At 57.7% G+C, this 20,884-nt stretch overlaps 1 protein-coding gene and 1 long non-coding RNA gene across 6 annotated transcripts; both read left to right on the forward strand.

Annotated features, from left to right (window-relative positions):
- The first annotated feature begins 10 nt into the window (after positions 1-10).
- MISP (mitotic spindle positioning) lies at positions 11-11,457 on the forward strand. 3 transcript variants are annotated; one of them, XM_049708607.1, is made up of 5 exons: positions 11-1,502; positions 5,055-6,790; positions 7,350-7,480; positions 8,555-8,593; positions 9,184-11,457. In XM_049708607.1, the coding sequence occupies exons 2-5, from the start codon at positions 5,110-5,112 to the stop codon at positions 9,271-9,273; spliced, it is 1,941 nt and encodes a 646-aa protein (XP_049564564.1). In that variant the 5' UTR covers positions 11-1,502; positions 5,055-5,109; the 3' UTR covers positions 9,274-11,457. The 3 variants fall into 3 exon arrangements, with proteins under 3 accessions (XP_049564564.1, XP_049564565.1, XP_004285958.3); XM_049708608.1 differs by lacking the exon at positions 11-1,502 and adding an exon at positions 1,534-2,271; XM_004285910.3 differs by lacking the exon at positions 11-1,502 and having other exon boundaries at positions 1,534-6,790.
- Positions 11,458-11,465: 8 nt separating this feature from the next.
- Positions 11,466-19,248, forward strand: LOC125964110 (uncharacterized). 3 transcript variants are annotated; one of them, XR_007476796.1, is made up of 4 exons: positions 11,466-14,584; positions 15,510-15,698; positions 15,929-17,769; positions 17,880-19,248. It is a non-coding gene; the product is annotated as an uncharacterized LOC125964110 (long non-coding RNA). The 3 variants fall into 3 exon arrangements; XR_007476797.1 differs by having other exon boundaries at positions 15,929-16,835; positions 17,592-19,248; XR_007476795.1 differs by having other exon boundaries at positions 15,929-19,248.
- The last annotated feature ends 1,636 nt before the right edge of the window (positions 19,249-20,884 follow it).

Here is a 20,884-nt window from a genome sequence, read left to right on the forward strand (position 1 = left end):
GACTCCCCCCAGTGCTGTGGGTGAGGGAGTTGGTGGAGTCCCCACCTGCACCTGTGGGCATCTGAGCTGCACCTGGGCAGGTAAGGCCTGGAGGTAAGGGGGCAGCTTCCGGTGGCAGGCCTTCCTTTCTGTTTCCTGTGGAGTCCTTGGGTTCCACACCTGGTCCACTCCATCCTTTGGCTTTGAGGCTGCCCCTTGCTGGGCTCACAGCCCCCGGGAGACAGACACCCCTAAGCTCTGCCGAGAAGTCAGTCCCTGGGAAATGGGTGGGGACACGGGGAGGAAGCATTTATGGGGGCTGCCACCCCTGCTTCTATCTCACTATGTGATCTGGGTGGGAGGAGTGGCTGCTCCCTCTGGGCCTCGGTTTGCCTACCTGTACAGTCGGCTGTGTGAACCCTGAGGGGGAGGCCACCCCAGTCTGGGAGCAGGAGAGTGAGTCCTCACCTCTCAACATGTGCCCCTCAACATGCTGGATGACCCAGTCTGCCCTTTCCCCCCATGAGCAGCCCTGCCAGATTTGGAGCTGGGGGCCCATTGGATGGAAGAAGAGACTGAGGTTCAGAGGGGTCCCACAGTCAGCCAAGGGGCAGGTCAGGACAGAGCCCTAGCCCGGGGGACAGAAGCCCCATCCACTGTGTCCCCTCCCCCGTTGACTGACCACTGTGCCCGGTGGCCTGACTTTCCCGCAGACACTGGGTTCCGTGGCTCTGGCAGGTCCTCTGCACCTCGACCAAGAATCAGGACAGCCAAGCACCTGGGACACCCACCACCCTCTTCGAGCCTCCGTGCCTCCCTCTGTCAGTGGGGCCCGGGCCCTGCCCATCCCAACGCTTTCTGGTGCCTTTATGTCCTCATTTGGCCCTTTATGTAGAAGTGGGCTGGGGGCATCTCCCAGCCCTGTGATGTCCCCATTTCCCGGAGGAGGAAACAGAGGCTCAGAATGGTTAAGTGGGATTTGAACCCAGGCCCAGCTTAACGCCCCCAGAGACTAGGAAGCTGGGCTGGTCCCAGAAAGGAGCTCTCTGGGGAAATGGCCCCAAAGGGTGGGTTAAGCCAGGTGGCACAGTGGGGGTTTGGACTTGAACCCCCACCCCCCACCCCGAGAAACAGCAGCTGGTTCGTGGACCAGCCATGTGACCCCGGGCAAGGGACAGCGTCTCTCTGAGCTATGCTGAGAGGTGATGGGAAAGCCAGACGGCAGCTGGAAGGTTTCTGGGTGAGTTCTGGCTGCAACTCTGTGGGCTGGGGGCCCCTGGGGCCCGAGGGGCCGTGCACCATGGGCGTGGTGCCTGCCCTCTACTCTGTGGTGTCGTCTTTCTCCTCCTCCTCTGGACTTTGTTTCTTGAGCCCAGGTGGGGCCTGGGAGGAGGGGGTGCACCTGCTTCACGGGGCGGGGCTCTGTCCCCTGGCAACCTGGGGCAGGGCGGGGCTGGGAGGCCCCTGTGCCGTCCACAGAGTCAGAGCCAGGCTTGGAGGCTGCTGCGGCTCAGAGCCGAGAGGTGAGTCTGGGGAAATGGGGGGGCGGGGGTCCTGAGTGGGGTGGGCTCTTCTTTGGGCATGGGCGTTTGTGTGCCAGCGGCACCATCTGCTCACCGGCGGGGCCTTCAGGGTACAGGGAGGGAGCCCCCAGCCCCACCCTCAGCCCCCTCCAGACTCAGTGGGGTCCCAGGGGCTGGCGGGGGCCTCCCCTCGCTCTGTACCCGCTGGCTGGCTCTGAGGCCAGGTCTGTGCCCTTCCCACGCTGCACCCGCCCAGGGGAGCAGAGCCCCATCCCTGAACTTTGCCAGGTCCCCAGTCTCCACCCCGGGCTTCAGGACCCCAAATCCAAGGGGCCTTGATCTCTGACCCTCTAAGTGAGGGGCCTGACCGGCACCCCCAGGGCCAGAGGCACAGGGCCCCCCACTGGTTCTGGGAATTCTGGAGCTTTCTGGGGAGATGCTTAGCCCCAGCCAGCGCCCTGCTTGGGGAGGCCTTGAACAGCCTACAACCCTCCCGTGGGATCGGAGGGCTCCTACGAGGGGGATGGGGCAGTCAGCGTGGGGAGGTGTCCAGCCTCTGGGAGGGCAGCTGGGATCCTGTGGGGCCGGTTCAGAGACTTGGCCCAGTGTCCAGGTGTGTCCAGGGGTTGGGCCTCTGCCAGCCAGGGTCCCGGAGACCGTAGCCCCGAGGGACAGAAGAAGCCCAGGAGCCCATCCCTGCTGAGCCCCAGGCCCCTCCAGCAGGCCTTTGCCCAAGGGCAGGAGGCCAGTCGCGGTGATGAGGAAGCAGGTGTGTGGCACCAGGGACCATAAACCCAGTTTCAGTTTTGGTATCAACAGGGTACAAAGCTGGGGCTGGGGAGGAGCCATCCAGGGGGGCTTCCTGGAGGAGGAGGTGGAGACTCCCTGGCTTCAGAACCTGTTGCTCTGTCACTCCCTGGTGTGACCCTTCTCTGGGCCTCGGTTTTCTCTGCTATATGTTGGGGAGAAGAATGGTTCCCCTCGTCACAGGCTCTTATGAGAGGCAAAAAAGCTGCCGGTGTGAGATGCCCAATTACGAGGACACCCACCAGGAGCTGGGAGGCTCTGAGCGCTATTGCTACTCATTTGCACAGAGTCCACGAAGCCTCCAAGAGGGCGTTTCTCCCCGAGGGTTTCTCTGCGCCAGGCACCCACTCAGGCCTCCTTGATCCTCCCCACACCCGGCGGTGGGGTCAGCAACGTCCCACTTTACAGACAGGGAGACTGAGGCTTTTTGAGAGGGAATGCCTGCCCCAAGGTCACTTCGAGATCGGTGGTGGATCCAGGGTATAAATAATAACATCAGCCACTGCCGTGAAAGCATTTATCGAGCACCTACTGTATACCAGGGACAGGGCGCCGAGTCTTCACGGCAGCCCTTCGTGGTGGCAGCTGCGTGCTCTGGACTCTGCCTACTGTCCAGGTGTGGACACTGAGGTCGGAAGGGAGACTTGCCCAAGGACACAGGCGAGGGGGACCCCACCCCACTGACCTCAGTGAATCACCCAGAAGGAATGGGCTGAGGAAGGAGCAGTCCCCCACACTGCCCCACCCACAGGCAGACTTGACACCCTCTGGGCGTGCGGTTCTTTTTCCCGGAATGTGACTTATAAATCCTGCCGGGTGAGCCTCTGGCCCCGCACTAGGCAAATGGTTCTGAGTCAGTCCTGCCACACCTGCCCGCCGAGGGGAGCTGCAGGGCGCGGGCACCAGACCTGCCATCCAGGGTGGGCTGGGGCTGGAGGGTTGTTTTGGAGGGGCATCCGGGTCTGGGCCAGAATGAGCCCAAACCCTGGGCCCTGAGCACCCAGAGTGAGAGCCAGCCACTGTGTACCTGCTGTGTACCAGACTCCAGGCTGAGGGAGGGGGTGCTCACCTGGCCCACTGGGAGGGCGAGAGGGTCCTGGCTGATGGCTTCAGGTGGGAGGTGACAGGCCTTAAATAGAACCCTCTCCCTTCAGAGAGATGTGCACCCCCAGCCACTTTCATCATTGGGACAGAGGCTCTGCCCACCTGGCTGGAATTTATTACCCAAGCCTGCTTGTTTTTTAATATTGTTTTCTTAATTATAGTCTCAATATTTGAAAGATTGCGTGATACTGCGTTAGGTGTAACATGGTTCCCCATGATCAACTTCATGTTCAGGGAGGGTCTGCATTTTTCTTTTTAAAACCATGTTTAGCTTTCACAAGCAAGTTGGTGTAAAAATGCAGCGATGGACCCAATAGCTCTGGTGGCACCGGGGGGCCAAGGCCGGGGAACCATGGGTGCTTGAGGAGTTGAGTTCCTCTCCTCAGCTGTAAAACGGTGGCTCCACACTGTGCCGGGCTGGGTACACACAGGATGATCAGGCCACAGGTTCTGAGGGTGGGGACAATCTGGCGGCGGGGGTGGGGGGGCTCCCTGGAGGAGGTGTCCTGTAGGCTGTAGCTAAGAAGGCTGTGGAGGAACAGAAATAAGGGTCGTTCTGGCACAGGGAGGAGGAAGAGGGTCGACCTTGGGGTCTGGTGCCTGCAGAGTTTGGGGGTTTGGCCTGAGGCCGGATGGCGGTCTTGAGAGCCCTGGGTAGGGTGTGAGGATGCCAGGAGTCACAGAGGTGTGAGAGCAAGTGCCGGGCCTTCACAACGGCTCCTGGAGCTGTGCTCAGAGGGAGCCGGGACTCTTGGGAGGGGGGCTGGGCCCCCTGGAGCACTGGGTCAGGGTGTCGCCCGGCCCAGCGGGACAAGGTCCAAGGCGCTCCTTAGCCCAGCCTGGCTTTATGGTGCTGAGAAGGATTGTCTGGGATGGGACAAGGTGTCCTGCTGGACAGGTGCAGGAGAGAGAACCAGGGTGTGGGAGTCTGCTCGTCACCACCCCTCTCTGGGTCTCAGTTTCCCCACTTGACATCCCCAAGAGAGGGGCAGGCCCACTGGGCTCATCTGTAAAGGTCAGATGGAAAAAATCACAGAAGGAACCTCAGGGTGTGTGTGCCCTGGGAGAGAGGCTGTCTAGGGGTGGCCCTGGGTCTGGAAGCGGTGAACTGGGTGGAAGGCTTACCCTGCAGGGTGTGCAATGTCTGGCAGAGGAGGTGGGAGGGGTACCTGCAAATGTTAGACACACAGGGGCCGAGTCGTTGGGTCAGTACGGGGGCACCGAGGGGTTCAGGTGTGGCTGGATCCAGGAGCTCAAACAAAGTTTTTAGGATGCTGTGTTGGGATTGGGGGTGCTCTTAAGCAAGGTGCGTCCACAGGAGGACACATATGGCCCCCCAACAGCTCTCGGCCTCATCCAACCAGCCTAATAAGCCCAGTGGGAAGAGGGTCCAATTTTCCACGTTAATTGCAAAGTCCCAGGATTTCACGTCATTGGCCAGGTTGCATCACATGTCCATCCCTGAAGCAATCGCAGAGGCCAAAGGGTGGAATGTTCTGATTGGCAGGGCTGGGTCACCTACCCTTCCCTGGGCCAGTCACAGAGGCCACTTGGCCAGGACTTTGCCCTTGAAGGGAGTGGGATTGCACCTCCCCCCAGGTGCTCTGACCTGGTGGCTGACATGTCTTTCTCTTCCCTCAGTGAGCCCAGATCTTCTCCACCCTGGGATCCTCTGGTGGGCAGAGACCCCAAGAACATGGACCGAGTGACCAGATACCCCATCTTCAGCATCCCCCACTCACCCCGTGTGGCCGGCATGGCCTTCAAAGGCGACACCAGCTACTCGTTTGAGCTGGTGGACGTGAGGTCCGTGGCCAGAGGCTGGGGCCAGGATGAGCCGGTGGCCTGGCCTGCTGACCACGAGGCCTCTCTGGAAATGGTGCAGACAGGGACACCCCTCAGCCTGCATGTCTTCCCCGGCCGGCTGGCCCCACAGCTGCCCTGCCCGGAGGACGATGAGACGGAGGTGAAGGCCTACCACCGGGAGGCTGGGGACACCCCGCCCTGGCGGCCACGTGACCTGGACTGGGAACGCCGGGCGGTCATTCAGGACCAGGCGGTCAGGAAGAGCGGCACGGTGGCCATGCTCCGTGGCACCCCTGACCACGGGGAGCCCAGGAGCCCCGGCCGCCCGCAGTCCACGCCGCTGGAGGAGAACATGATTGACACAGAGCAGATCGACTTCCTGGCAGCCAGGCAGCAGTTCCTGAGCCTGGAGCAGAGGAGCGCTCCACCCGGGGCAGCCCACGCCCGTGCGGGGGTTCCTCGGATCCCACCACCTGGGGCCAGCCAGGCCTCCAAGGCCCTGAACGGGCCACCCCTGGTCAATGGGTGTGTCGTCCCAGTCAAGCCTCAGGAGAAGGAGGTGGTCACGGACGAGAAGAGGGTCCACAGTTTACCCGCCAGCTCTGGTGCCCGAGCCTCGGATGACCCTGGTTCCTGGTCCCAAGAGGGGTCCCCGGAACCCGCCAAGGAGACGCCCATTGAGCGGGAGATCCGGCTGTCCCAGCAGCGGGAGGCAGACCTCCGGGAGCAGCGGGGGCTGCAACGGGCGGCCAGCCAGCAGGAGCTGCTGGAGATCCCGGCCAGGCCGCTGCTGAGCAAGGCGAGCCCGGCCACGGCCCCGCGGCCGCACAGGGGGCGCCCGTCGCTCTACGTGCAGCGGGACATTGCTCAGGGGTCGCAGCGCGAGGAGGACCACCGGCGCGAGGGCCTGCAGGTGGGCCGGGCGTCCACATCCGACTGGTTCTCCGAAGGCCCCCAGCCCATCCTCAGGAGAGTCCACAGCGCAGACTCCATCCTCAGCCCGACCCCAGATGCCAGCGCAGCCAGCCCCACACCAGAGGTGAGGAAGGTGAACCGCATCCCACCTGATGCCTACCAGCCATTCCTGAGCCCCCGGACGCCCCCGGGAGGATCCCCAGCCTTCCACACCTACCGCAAGCCCAGCGGTCTCTCTGCCGATGAGGCCAGGCCTGTGGGCTCTCCAAAGGCCACGGGGTCTCAGAGGCATCCCTCGGGATCCTCTGCAAAGCCTGCAAGCACAAAGCAGGAGCCTCCCCGGGGACCCCTGTGTGCCAACAGGGGTGTCGTGCGATGGGAGTACTTCCGCCTGCGTCCCTTGAGGTTCGGGGTCCCGGATGAGCCTGAGAAAGCTGAGGCCCCCCGAGTTTGGGGCTGGGAGGTGGCTGGGGCCCCGGCACTGAGGCTACAGAAGTCCCAGTCATCAGAGCTGCTGGAGAGGGAGGTGGAGAGTGTCCTGCGGCGGGAGCGGGAGGTGGCTGACGAGCGGCGGAGCGCTCTGTACCCTGAGGTCTTCTCCCTGCCTCCGGACGAGTGCTGTGACGAAGATTCCAGGAGCTCCTCCCGCGCATCTGGTGAGGCAGGGTCCTGGGAAGGGCTGCTTTGCTCAGAGTCTCAAAGGTTGGAGCAGAGGAGGGTGGCATGAGGAGTGTGAGGGTGCCAGGAGAGGCTGGGGGTTGGGGGGCATCTGGGGGACTTCGTCTACTACCCCGGTCGGCTGGTCTGTCTGCTTAAGCAGTAGCTTTTGGAGAAATAACTTGGCCTTGGGCTTTTTCTTTATGCATTTGGACACTTTGTTGTTAGGTGCATAAAGGTTTACAGATGTCCTAGCCTCTTGGTCAATTGCTCCTTTTCTGTCAAGGCAAAATACCCCCCGTGTGACTTTTAATGTTTTTCTCCTTGTGTGGTTGGCTCATCTGTCGATCCAGTTTCTCCTAACTGGCTATGTTGGTCACTCTGTCTATCAGTTTTTGCAACCTGCTGTCTGCTCTGTCTGTCCATTCACCCATCTCCTTAACTGGTCCAGCCTCTTAGCCAGACTCTGTGTCCCTTGGGCTGGGGTCTGACGAATTTTCTGCCCTCAGGAGACCCCGGGATCCTCCCTGATGCCCTTTCTTTCCTTCCCTACCCCAGGCATCACGGACAGCTACTCGGTGTCTGAGTCACACTTTTTCACCCCCATCCACCTGCACTCCAGCCTGGTGTGGACGGCAGAGGCCTCACCTGAGGATGCCCCCAGGCAGAGAAAGAAGAATGAGCAGTGGGTGAGTCTCGAGCCCTGCCATGCACTTGGAGGCCTGGACAAGGTCTGACGCTCCCTATTAGGGCCAGGGAAGGTCAGGCAAGGCTCAAGCGTGAGCTGGGTTTGACACCTGCCTCCCTCACTGCCCTGCCCGTGACTGTGCGCCTGTGTCCCCCACACGTGTGGCGCACGATGGGTACACTGGGCCTCTCTTCATGTCTGGGCCACATAAGCAGGGTCCCCACCATGAGGTTGTCCCCCTGAGCCAAAGGCTGAGAGGCAGCTCCGCTTGGAGGAGGAGAGCTGTGGCAATCTATCAAAATCACCCTTATTATTTTCATGTGTTTATTACCATCATTGTTATTTCTGATTATTATCCACACCTCATGAGGGATGTCTCAGAGCTCTGCACGCACTGTGCTTTTAACACCCTGGAGGGATGTCCTGTGGCCCATTCTCTGGAGAAAGCTGTAGTCGCCTATGCCCAGGGTCATACAGTCTGAGCTCCCAAGCCAGGACTTGAACCCAGGCCTGACTCCAAACCCCACATTCCTAACCATGAGGCCCTCTCCTCCCTGGGCGGGTACTGTTGACACCATGGAGAATAACACCAGCTCCAGCCTCGCCAATCTGGTGCTCAGAGACTGGCCCAGAGGTTTGGGGCAGAGTGGAGCCCAGGGGCCTGGGTTCAAGGCCCAGCCCTGCAGCTTGCCAGCGGTGTGATGGGCAAGACCCTACTCCTCTCTGACCCTCAGTCTCCTCCTCCGTAAAATGAGCATGATAATAAGAACAGCGCCCTTCCAACCTTAGAGTAGGGCCTGGCCACGGCAAGAGCTCCATAAATGTCAACTGTCTTTATTACGATGACGTTTACAAAGAGAAAACAGTTGCAAATGACGGACCGAGGCTTCACTGAGGAGAGCAGCATGGTGGATGGCTTTGAGTTTGGGGTGATTGGGGGGACCACGGTGGGCAGGGAAGACCTTCCCTTCTGCCCCAAGTGGTGACTGAGGGGGCTGTGCATTGAGTCCAGGGGGGCTCTGGGGTGGGCAGGGCTAGAGGGCCCTGGGGGCTGACATATGTTCCTTTCCTGTAGTATGCCGGCCTCAACCCCACTGACCAAGTCAACTCGGAGGTGAGTGTGCTCCTGGGGGCGAGGACCTGAGCCTTTCCCTCCCACATCTGTGCCCCCTGCCCTATTGCGTCAGGGCCCTCAGAAGCCCTTCTTCTGGGTGTGGGGACTTCCCTGGATATCTTCTTGATTGATAGTGTCTGCCTCAGGTGGATTTTTCTGTGACCTGCTTTTGATGCCTGTCATGAGCATAGATTGTGGAAAGAGGTTCCATGTGCCGCCTCTTTACCAGATGGTTTTGGGGCTGACTTGGCCCAAGACAGGGGCATTTTCTTTAAGGGAGGCATTTCATCTGAGATGCGTAGAAGGCCAGCTACCTCAGTGGATTTGTGGAATACATTTGTGACCCTCTTTGAGCTGAGTCCAAAATGCCAGACCCGGGCATTTCCCTACCGTGGAGCTCAGCATGAGTTAACACATTCCTTGGCACTATTACCAGGAGTAGAGGGTCTGGAACAGAGGAGGGGATGGTCCTGCTTTACCCCTGCTCTAGACCTCTCCTATGGGTTAGCAGCGAGGGGAGCTAGGACCTTTTGGGACCCCCTTTTGGGGGCGTTAGGACCCCGATGGGGACTTCGTGCCTCCTCTTGCAGGTCTTGGAGGCCACACGGGTAACCCGCCACAAGAACGCCATGGCGGAGCGCTGGGAAGCCCAGATCTATGCCAGCGAGGATGAGGATTGAGCCTGGGGCCGGGCGCCCACCCCCTGCCCTGCCCTGCCCTGGGCCCTGGGCCCTGGGCCCTGGGAACTGCGGACCGTCCTGAGCCCCCGCCTTAGGACATAGGTTCCTCTTTAAATCCAGATCCAAGAACCTCAAATCTCATGCTGCCAAGCCCAGGGGTGGACGCACTTTTGGGCTTGAGGTTTTTCTTTTCCGCTTTTCTTTTCCTGCAGAAATCGTTGTGCTTTCTGGGTCAAAAGCTGGGGATGACTCCTTCTGCCCCTATGATGTTGCCAAACGCTCTTGGGTCCGGGGAAGAAGGAGACCAAATCCCCCACCTCCAGATGTAATTGTTCCCGCTAGTCTGAGAGGGGAGACGCTCAGCTCCTGCTTCTGGGACATCCCAATCTAACAGGGGAGACCTGCCCTGCTCCAGCCCTGGGAAACCTCCAGTCTGAGGGCCAGCCCCGGACAGAGAAAAGGGCTCGACGTGGGGTCTGAAGGGGGTCCTTCTGTCCCCCCATGAAATAAAGCAGCTGTGGGGCCGTCCCCCGCCTGGTGTGGTCGGCCGCCCTGGACCTCTCCCTCCCCCTCTGCCTGCTTCACTTCTCTGGGTGATGTCACTGCCCCCAGGGCTGCTGCTTCCTGCCTCTGCCCCTACCCCACCCGGGCTGTCCCCCACATCCCTGAGTGTAGTATACAGAAGGTGCTCAAGCAGTGCTTGTTCAGTGAGCAAGTGACCGTCTCAGTTCTCCCACGTGGCCCCGTCAGTCATGCTCGGAGCACTTATTAAGCGCTTGCGGAGTCCCCAGCCCTTCTGGCTTCAGGGGAAGTTGGAGGGGTCTTTAGTTAGGCTCCGCGTGTGTACCGGTGGAGGGGTCTTTAGTTAGGCTCCGCGTGTGTACCGGGGGCACAACCCCCGCAGAGAAGATCATCGTGGGCAAGGCCATGGGCAGCGGACTCAAACCTGGCTCTGCTGCCCCTCTGTGTGGCCAAGGGGCCCCTCCACCTGCCCTGCCTCTGTTTCCCGCCCCCACCCATGGGGATGGTGATGGGACCCCTGGCCTTGACCCCAGAATGACCCCGATGGCAGCCCCCTCCTCCCACCGGCCTGGGCCTCCAGAGGCTAGGAGCAACTGGTGGCAACCAGCCAGCAGGGCCTGTCCCCTCCTGCTGCCCCCGGCCCCTCTCCTCCTTAAAACTCCTTCCCCTGCAGTCGCCGCAGGGAAAACGGCCACAGCTATTCTAAGAGCGGCATCTTGAAAGCAGCCCACGCGGGCCAGGGAGGCTCTGTGGCCTGAAATAGCTGAGGCTGTGGGTCTCCAAGGGTGCCCGGGGCAGGGGTAGCTGAGGTCGAGGGGGGCTGCTTCGGGCAGACCAGGCCATCTGAGGCAGGAGGGCATCTGTCCTCAGGGGGAGCGCCTGGGCCCGGCGGCGTGCTCCTCGGTGGCCAAGGTCAGCTCTTCTCTGGGGTTCCAGCCCCAGGAACCAAATGTGGGCCCCCGCCCTTCAGGAAAGCATTTTGGGGCTTTAGATACAACCTGCCTGAGTCTCGCCAGGTCCTCCCCCATGTCCCAGCACATCCTCACCCTGGTGTCCATGGGTCGGTCCCCCTGGTCCCCCTGCTCTGAGGATGTGAGTCTCCTGGGGTGACTGGAACAAGTCATCGTGAACAGGGGGCTTAAACCAGCACAGATTGGTTCTCTGACAGTCCTGGGGGTCAGGAGTCCGACTCGGGTCTCACGGGGCTAAATCCAGGCGTGGGCAGGGCTGGTCCTTCCGGAGGCTCCAGGGCAGCATCGGTTCTGCCTTTTCCAGCTTCCAGAGGCGCCGCATCCCTGGCTCGCGGCCCCTCCTCCATCCTCACAGCCAGCAGCGCAGCATCTCCCGTCTCTCTCTGCCTCTGACCATCCTGCCTCCCTCTTATAAGGACCCTGGGATGACGCTGGGCCCCTCGGGGCATTCAGGGTCCTCCCCATCTCAGGGGTCTTAACTCAATCCCACCTGCAAAGTCTCCTCTGCCCCATGACACGTCTGCAGTTCCCGGGACCAGGACGGGGACGTCATGGGGCCGTTATTCTGCTGACCAGACGCAGAAGGACACACAGTGTGTGGTTCCACTCACAGGAGGGCCCTGGGGGAGTCAGATCCACAGAGACAGGAAGTAGATGGTGGGGGGCCAGGGGCCGGGGGAGGGGTGGGGAGTCAGGGTTAAGATGGTGAATTTCATGTTCTGTGTATTTCACCACAAGTTTTTGAAAAGAGAGACAGAAAAGTATTCTCTCGCTTGAAGACCTCAGAAGCCCCTTGGGAACAATCCAGGAATGATCCACTTACTGGCTTAAAAAGATGAGGAGTGTCCTGAAAAGTGCAGCGTCCTTGAAGTTCTTGATTCGATGAGGCTGGTGGGAAGGTCTTGTTTTGATGATTCACTTTTCGTTTAATTCTTCTCACCGGCCTCTGCCCTTAAGGAACGAAGAGAGAATTCTATCCACCTGCCAGGCTGCCGTCCCACAAGGCTCTGGGCGAGAGGTTTAAATGAAGTCTTAGTGCAATTCCCAAGGGAGGGGGGGGTTCTGTCTGGATGGGGGCCGAAGTGGGGACAAAGCCTGGGTCTGCGGGTCCCGCGGCCGTTCAGTCTTTCCTGGTTTCCTCCCAGCTTGGGGTATATGAGCCGGGGAGGGAGGGAGTTTTCTCGAAGGCCATAGAAAGGCTGAAACACAAGCCGAGTTTCCAACTGAAAAGCCAGAACCCTTGCTCACTCTCAGCGTTTTTCACCTTCTCTGGCAGCATCGCTCTTACTTAGTTAACTCCTGCGGGACCACGTGGGGATCAGGGTCCAGGAGCCGGGCTGCCACTCCGGGCTCTGGGGCTCACTCCCTGTGTGTATCCGTCAACTTCTGCTGTGTGACAACCATCCCAGCCCTCAGTGCTCCAACAGCAGCTGCTACGAGCTCATGATCCTGTGGTCAGCTATGGAGGTGCTGCCTGGCCTGAGGGAACGCTCACCCACACGTCTATCGCCCAGGGTGGCAGGGGAGGGATGGGAGATAACATTCAGACACCCGGTTCCATTTGAAAATCAGGCCAATGATGAATGACTTTTCCAGTATAAGCATATCCCGTGCAATATTTGGGACATCTTTACGCTAAATAAAAATCACTCATTGTCTCTTTGAAGGTCAAATGTAAGTGGACGTCCTGGGTTTGTATTGGCTGAATCTGGCCACCCTGGACAGGGCGCCACGGCCGGATCTCGGTCAGACTGGCGGGCTCATCCCCAAGGTGCTCACAGGAGCCCCGGGCACAGCAGGAGAGGCAGGTTCCAAAGCACTAGCATTAGCATGATGCTTGTGTCACACTGGCCGCTGTCCCTCTGGCGACGCCACGGGTGTGACCAGCCCTGAGTCAGGACAGATGGGGACTGCAAGGCTGGGTGGCCACGGGCACTTCCTCCACCTGGAGGGGCAGGTGGACCCTACGTCAGTCACGCTGCCCCTTGGAGGTGACGGGCTGTACGTACTGGGCTGGAAGATGTGCAGACACCCACTTAGCGGCTACAGGGCCAGCTGTGACACTTGGGGCCCCAACGGTGCTCCTGGACAAGCAGGCTCGTGTATGAGGGAGAAAGCGGCGGCGCCTCCGTGCCTGACATCCAGCGGAAGTGTCCTCACAGAGTATGGGGCACCCAGTGCCCTCCCGGGAAAGAGGCAGGTCCTGCCCTAGTATAGGGGGAATCCATCAAAGGCCCTGATTGTTGAGGGGACAATGTCCAAGGCAAAAGTCACAGAGAATCCCCCCTACTGTCTTAGGTCACAAATGTGCCCACGTTCATAAAGGCAGGTCAAAAATAGCACACGTGGACTTCCCTGGTGGCACAGTGGTTAAGAATCTGCCTGGCAATGCAGGGGACACGGGTTCGAGCCCTGGTCCGGGAATATCCCACATGCCGTGGAGCAACTAAGCCCGTGCGTCACAACTAGTGAGCCTGCTCTCTAGAGCCCGTGAGCCACGACTACTGAGCCCATGTGCCACAACTACTGAAGCCCGCGCACCTAGAGCCCGTGCTCCACAACAAGAGAAGCCACCGCAGTGAGAAGCCCGCGCACCGCAACGAAGAGTAGCCCCCGCTCGCCGCAACTAGAGAAAGCCCGCGTGCAGCAACGAAGACCCAACGCAGCCAAAAATAAAATAAATAAATAAAAATAGCACACGTGAGTCAGCACAGCAGTGAGCTGGCACGCAGGGAAGGATGAAAGGGGCTCTTTGGCCTTGCCTGAAAATTTAATTTTCAATCACTAGGCTGTGTGAGTGGGTAGCTTAGAGACTGGGTATTGATTACTGCAGAAAAGGGACTTTGGGCAGATTGGCTGTATTACTTAGCATTTGCTGTGGAACAAACGAACCGACTTAGCTGCTTTAAAAACAGTTATGTATTTCCCCACAGTTTCTGAGGGTCAGAAGGCCAGCACAGGGTGGCTGGGTCCTCTTCTCAGGGTCCCACCGGGCTGTAATCAAGACGTTGGCTGGGTTGCGTTCTCATCTGTAAGCATCTGCTTCCAGGCCCCTTCGGGTGTTGGCAGAATTACTTTTCTACATTTGTAGGACTAAGGTCCAGTTTCCTTGCTGGCCACCCCAGGTCCCTGCCACACGGCCCCCTCCACCAGCGGTTCAGCACATGGCTGTTTGCTGCTCCCCAGACTTTTATGAACGCCTCACCTGATTAGGCCAGGCCCACCCAGGAAGATCTCTCTTTCAATCAACTCAAAGTCAGCTGATTTGGGGACCTTGATTGCCTCTGAAAAAGCCCTTCACCTTTACCAAATAATGTCTCACCCACACTCAAGGGGGTTGCGCACGGTGTGTACACGAGGACAATTCAGAATTCGGGCCATTTTGGGGGGACCTAGCATGGGGTTTAGGGCGTGGGCTCTGGTGGGAGAAGTTGGGTCTGAACCTCATCCCCAGTTCCTCCTCTTCGCCCTCGACATCTCAAACGGGCGGCAGGGGGCTGGATTCAGAACACAGGCCTCTCTTGGCCATCAACATTAAAAATTTTTTTTCTCTTTTAAAGAATTTGCAATGTTTAAAAATCAGGAGGGCTTCCCTGGTGGCGCAGTGGTTAAGAAGCCGCCTGCCAATGCAGGGGACACGGGTTCAAGCCCTGGCCAGGGAGGATCCCACATGCCACAGAGCGGCTAAGCCCGTGCGCCACAACTACTGAGCTCGTATGCCACAACTACTGAGCTCGCGCTCCACAACAAGAAAGGTCCCTGCTCACCGCAACTAGAGGAAGCCCACGCACAGCAACGAAGACCCAACGCAGCCAAAAGTAAATAAATTTTAAAAAAATAATAATTTTTTTTAAAAATCAGGAAATTTTAATAAAGATCTGGATTTCTTGCTTTTCTTGAGAAAGCTGTGCATGGCTGTGGATGGGCAGCTACAAGCAGATCCTGTGGGGAGAACCCCTCCCACTGTGTTTCACCACATCCCTCTTCCACAAGAGAAGAAACTATAATTGGATAAAAATTAGCGAGGGCCTTGCTGAGAGAAGTTTCTTTAAAAATAAATCCTCCTTTACATCTTTTTTAACTTTCCAGTCCCTGCCACGCTCCCCCACTCCATCTGCCTCTCACACAGGGCTATGCCTATACCCAGCGGCAAATTTCCAGGCAGTGCCTTCCAGTGGGATTGAATTTCGGGGTAGAAACGGGGTCTGAGCTCTGAGGCTGTTTGCAGGGCCCCAGCACCCCACTTTTCAAAGGCAGTTGCTGTTGTGGGTTAAATAAGGTCCCCCCCCCAAATTCATGTTCAGTGAAAGCTCAGAATGTGACCTCACCTGGGGATTGGGTCGATTGACTAAAGGTCTCTGGATTGCAAGAAAAAAAAAAGGCTGAAGCAAAGTCAACTCAAATTGGCTTTGGTAATACTAGGATCTACTGGTTCGTGTAAGTGAACAGTCAAAGTAGGACAGCTTCCGGCTCAGCTGGTTCCAGCCCCCAAACAGGGTATTTGGGTCCCTCTTCACTGTTGAGAGCCCCAGGTTCAAGTCCCAGCTCTGCCGGCCTCAGTTTCCTCATCTGTAAGGAGAGGTAGTCTCAGTGACCCCTCCCAAGGTGAGTGGTTATGAGGGTTACCAGGCATCTGGCACACAGTCAGGGCTGCATAAATGTTAGCTCTTGTTGCTTTACGGACCAAGTAAAGGAATCCTCGCCAGATAATCAGGGACTCAGGTGCAACTTCTTGTTATCAAGGCCTAGGGGAGCAAATGCACGCTGCCACCAGAGGGCGGAAAAACACCAACAACGCAGCAGTCGCTTTCACCCAGCACGAGAAACCTGCTTCCCACTCCTCTAATTGGCTGGCGTTTTCCCAGAATCCCCGAGGGCCCAGGTTGGAGAAAACGCAGCCCCCAACCCAGAGAACGACCCGAGCTGGTGGAGGTAAGAAACAGGGGTGTGGGCAAAGCAGCACGGAGCCCTATTAGAGGAAAAGAGTTGCCTTCTATATGTGTTTCTATGTATTTAAAAATCTTTTATTTATTTTTTTCCTGGAACACTAGTTGAACAAAGTCGAAAAATTGAAAAGTGGGCATATTGAAACGGCGTTATTTGAGGCTTAAATACGTACATTTTATTTATATTCCAAACAGAAATTATGCTTTTGTCCACAGTCCTGTCCCTGCAAACGGTGTTTCCTGCCTTGGTTTCCTGCTTGGGACCAGCTGAGTGTCTGGATAGCAAAGAGCCTCTGGCATCTCGAGAGAACTCTAGAGACGTGGAGGTAATATTGGGGGGGCTCGTTGGCCAGGTCCCCACTATGGGCACGTTGTCAGGTGGGATTCGGAGCAAGGCAGGGTGGGGTGGGGCCCAGGGGCTTCTGAGAGAGACCCCATGCACTCCTCTCTCCCTCCACAACCTGCTGGGGCTCCACGTGGCCGAAGGCCAAAGTCCACAGACAGCACAGTCTCCAAGCCATTCGCTCATTCATTCATTCAAGTCTCCAAGTGCTGGTCAGACCAGCGGCAGGAAATCACAGCAGCCCACCTTTGTGTGCGCTTAGGGAAACCGTTCTAAATCATTGCGGTCTTTAGGCCTCGGAAATAGAACCCACCCACTGCTCGCCCTCCGCGACCCCCACCCAGGCTGGATTCCAGCACCCCTCCCCCATCCCCCTACCATCCCCCACCCCACATCCTCCACCGCTTCCCCCACCTTCCCCCGCAAACATTCCCTCCCCCTATCCCCCCATCCCCCCGCCATTCCTCCAACATATACCCTACCCCACCCCATCCACCCCTCCCGGACCCCCGCAGTCCACTCCCCCCGCCCCCGTCTCCCGGTGCCGCCCACGGCCTGTTCTCCCCGAAGCCGCCAGAGGACACTTGTGAGCAGCGAGCGGGGCGCGTCCCTGCTCTGCCAGCCGCGCTGGGGGCTCGCGCGTCCCTCCGGGTGAGAGCCGAGACCTCCGCGCCCCCGGGTCCTGCACGGCCTTCCCTGAGCTCCAGCCGCGTGGGCCTCCTTGTGGGTGTGTGCCCAACACACCCGTCCCGGCGCCTTTGCACATGCCAGAACCCCCAGGTACACTCGTCCTCAAATGCCCCTGCACGCGGTTCCTCCCCGCTGCGCGTCTTGCCCCCCGCCATGTGCTATTTGCTCAGTAAATACTGCGTGAACAACTGCGCCCACGGAGGCTGCACCCTCAGCCTGTGAGTCAGGAACAGACGAGGACTCCCAGGCCCAGCGGGAAGCGCCGACAGGACCCCGTCACGCAGCCTGGCTGTCCGAGGCCCCTGGGGGGGCGCCAGGCGGCCACGGGCCGGGGGCTGGGGTGGGGAGGGGAGAGCTCCTCTCTGGGCTCAGGTCCCCTCCTGCGCCGACCTCACGGGGCGAAATGAGGCCATCTGGTCAATTGCCCAGGTCCCGGCACACAGTAGGTGCTGAATAAATGTCTGCTGGCTGATGCCCGGAGGAGGGGGCTCCCTAGGGCTGCCACCTGCCTGGCCTGGGTCTCCCCCTTGTCTGTTTATGGGAGTCGGGTTTCCAGCCCGCAGCGGGGGGGCTGGGCAGTGGGGGCACCCCAGTGGCGCAGACCAGTGGTGGCGGGTTCTGATGTGGAGTCCAGGTGACACAGCACTGGTCCCAGGGGCAGACCAAGGGGAAGCCTGGAAGCTGCTGGGAAAGAGAGGCGCTGTGACACCCCGCCCCCAGGCTTGGGTTCAAGCCCAGATTCCCTCCTGCTAAGCTGGTCACTTTGGGTACCTTGCTCGCCCCCTCTTTGCCTCGGTCTCCTCATTTGGAAGGTGGTTGGGTGGTCATGAGGTGACTGTGCCATAGGCTCCCAGAGCTTTGGTGCTGAAAAGAACGCACAGGATGCTGGCCGACATGGGCCAGCCCTTGGGAAGGACTCACTGCGATCCGGACACCGTGCTTCTCAGTGTACAAGCCCCAGCTCGCGGGGTCCTGAGCATTATCAGCAAAGCGCTTTCGCTGTCCCCATTGTTTAAAAATTGAGGTAAAAGTCACATAACAGAAAACTAACCCCTCACCACCTTAAATATACAATTCAGTGTTTTTTTAGTGCAGTCACAAGGTTGCATAACCACCACCTCTATCTAATTCCAGAACATTCCATCACCCCAAAAGGAGCCCCCGTCCCCATCAGCACTCACACCCACCCCTTCCGCCAGCCCCTGACAATGCTGAACCCACTCTGTGTCTGTGGATCTGCCTGTTCTGGACGTTTCCCATCAATGGAATCACACACTGTGTCCTTCTCCGTCTGGTTTCTCACACTGAGCATCGTGTTCTCAAGGCCTGTCCACGTTGTAGTGAGTGTCAGTGCTTTTCTCCTTTTCATGGCTGAGTGATGTTCCTGTGTGTGGAGGGACCACATTTGTGTATCCATCAACTGTTGATGGACATTTGGGTTGTTTCCACTCTGACTGTTATGAATCGTTCTCCTATGAACATGCGTGTAGGTTTGTGTGTGTGTATGTATGTATACATTTGGGCATATACCTAGGAGTGGAATTGCTGGATCATACAGTAATTTTATGTTTAACTTTTTGAGGAACCGCTGCCTATTTTCCACAGCTGTTGCACCATTTTACATCCCACCAGCCATGGGCAAGCGTCTGATTTCTGCAGTGGGAGCTGCTGCTTCTTTTTTTTAATAAATTTATTTTTTTAATTTATTTTTGGCCGCGTTGGGTCTTTGTTGTTGCACGTGGGCTTTCTCCAGTTGTGGCGAGCGGGGGCTACTCTTTGTTGCGGTGAGCGGGCTTCTCGTTGCTGTGGCTTCTCTTTGTTGCAGAGCACGGGCTTCAGTAGTTGCAGCACACGGGCTCAGTAGTTGTGATGCACGGGCTTAGCTGCTCCATGACATGTTGGATCTTCCCAGACCAGGGATTGAACCCGTGTCCCCTGCATTGGCTGACAGATTCTTAACCACTGCACCACCAGGGAAGCCCACTGGGAGCTTCTCATAAAACGAAGCACCCAGCTGGGGAGGTGAGTGGCTCAAGAGGTGGCCTGGAGCTGGTGAGGACTCTTCCTGCCCCACAGGCTGACTGTGGGTCCCCAGGCCTGGTCTCTTCTCTCACCCTCAGGCTCCACATCTGGACCACGCCATCAGCCTGCCCCATGTCTGGTATCTCATGGATGAGGCAGGAATTAGTATGGAGAGGAGGAGAGTTGGCGAGGGAGGAGTCTGGGTCCCGGCTGTGTGGCTTGTAGCTTAGCTTCTCTGAGCTGCAGTTTCCTCCTCTGTAAAATGCGACAAGAGGAAAACAGTCTGGACGTTCTTAAAAAAATGATCATGTGGTCCAGCACTTCCACTCCTGGGTACGTGCCCCAAAGAACTGGAACAGGTATGTAGACAAACCCTTGTACACACATGTTCACAGCAGCACAGTGCACAACAGAGTGGACACAGCTCAGATATGCATCAGCTGATGACTGGATACACACACTGTGGTCCATCTGTACGATGGAAGTCCATCAGCTGACGACTGGATACACACACTGTGGCCCATCTGTACAATGGAAGTCCATCAGCTGACGACTGGATACACACACTGTGGTCCATCTGTACAATGGAAGTCCATCAGCTGACGACTGGATACACACACTGTGGCCCATCTGTACAATGGAAGTCCATCAGCTGACGACTGGATACACACACTGTGGCCCATCTGTACAATGGAAGTCCATCAGCTGACGACTGGATACACACACTGTGGCCCATCTGTACAATGGAAGTCCATCAGCTGACGACTGGATACACACACTGTGGTCCATCTGTACGATGGAAGTCCATCAGCTGACGACTGGATACACACACTGTGGTCCGTCTGTACAATGGAAGTCCATCAGCTGACGACTGGATACACACACTGTGGCCCATCTGTACGATGGAAGTCCATCAGCTGATGACTGGATACACACACTGTGGTCCATCTGTACAATGGAAGTCCATCAGCTGACGACTGGATACACACACTGTGGTCCATCTGTACAATGGAAGTCCATCAGCTGACGACTGGATACACACACTGTGGTCCATCTGTACGATGGAAGTCCATCAGCTGATGACTGGATACACACACTGTGGCCCATCTGTACGATGGAAGTCCATCAGCTGACGACTGGATACACACACTGTGGTCCATCTGTACGATGGAAGTCCATCAGCTGATGACTGGATACACACACTGTGGTCCATCTGTACAATGGAAGTCCATCAGCTGATGACTGGATACACACACTGTGGTCCGTCTGTACAATGGAAGTCCATCAGCTGACGACTGGATACACACACTGTGGTCCATCTGTACGATGGAAGTCCATCAGCTGATGACTGGATACACACACTGTGGCCCGTCTGTACAATGGAAGTCCATCAGCTGACGACTGGATACACACACTGTGGTCCATCTGTACGATGGAAGTCCATCAGCTGATGACTGGATACACACACTGTGGCCCATCTGTACGATGGAAGTCCATCAGCTGACGACTGGATACACACACTGTGGTCCATCTGTACAATGGAAGTCCATCAGCTGATGACTGGATACACACACTGTGGTCCATCTGTACAATGGAAGTCCATCAGCTGACGACTGGATACACACACTGTGGCCCATCTGTACGATGGAAGTCCATCAGCTGACGACTGGATACACACACTGTGGCCCATCTGTACAATGGAAGTCCATCAGCTGACGACTGGATACACACACTGTGGTCCATCTGTACGATGGAAGTCCATCAGCTGACGACTGGATACACACACTGTGGCCCATCTGTACGATGGAATGTTATTTGGCCATTGAAAATTGAAACACTGATTCTTGCTACAGTGTGGGTGAACCTTGAAAACATAATGTTGAGTGAAAGAAACGAGACACAGAAGGACAAATATTATGAGTCAATTTATATGAAGTCCTTAGAAAAGGCAGATTCACAGAGGAAGAAAGTAAATAGCGGTCACCAGGGGCTGCAGGAGAGGGGGTGGGGTGACCCCTAATGGGGACGGGGCTTCCTTCTGAGGTGATGAAAGTGCTCAGGACTCAGACCGTGGTGAGGGTCGCACAACTCTACAGAACGTACTACACATCCCTGGA

This window comes from Orcinus orca, chromosome 3 (assembly GCF_937001465.1).
Source record: "Orcinus orca chromosome 3, mOrcOrc1.1, whole genome shotgun sequence".
NCBI classification, from domain to species: Eukaryota; Metazoa; Chordata; class Mammalia; order Artiodactyla; family Delphinidae; genus Orcinus; species Orcinus orca.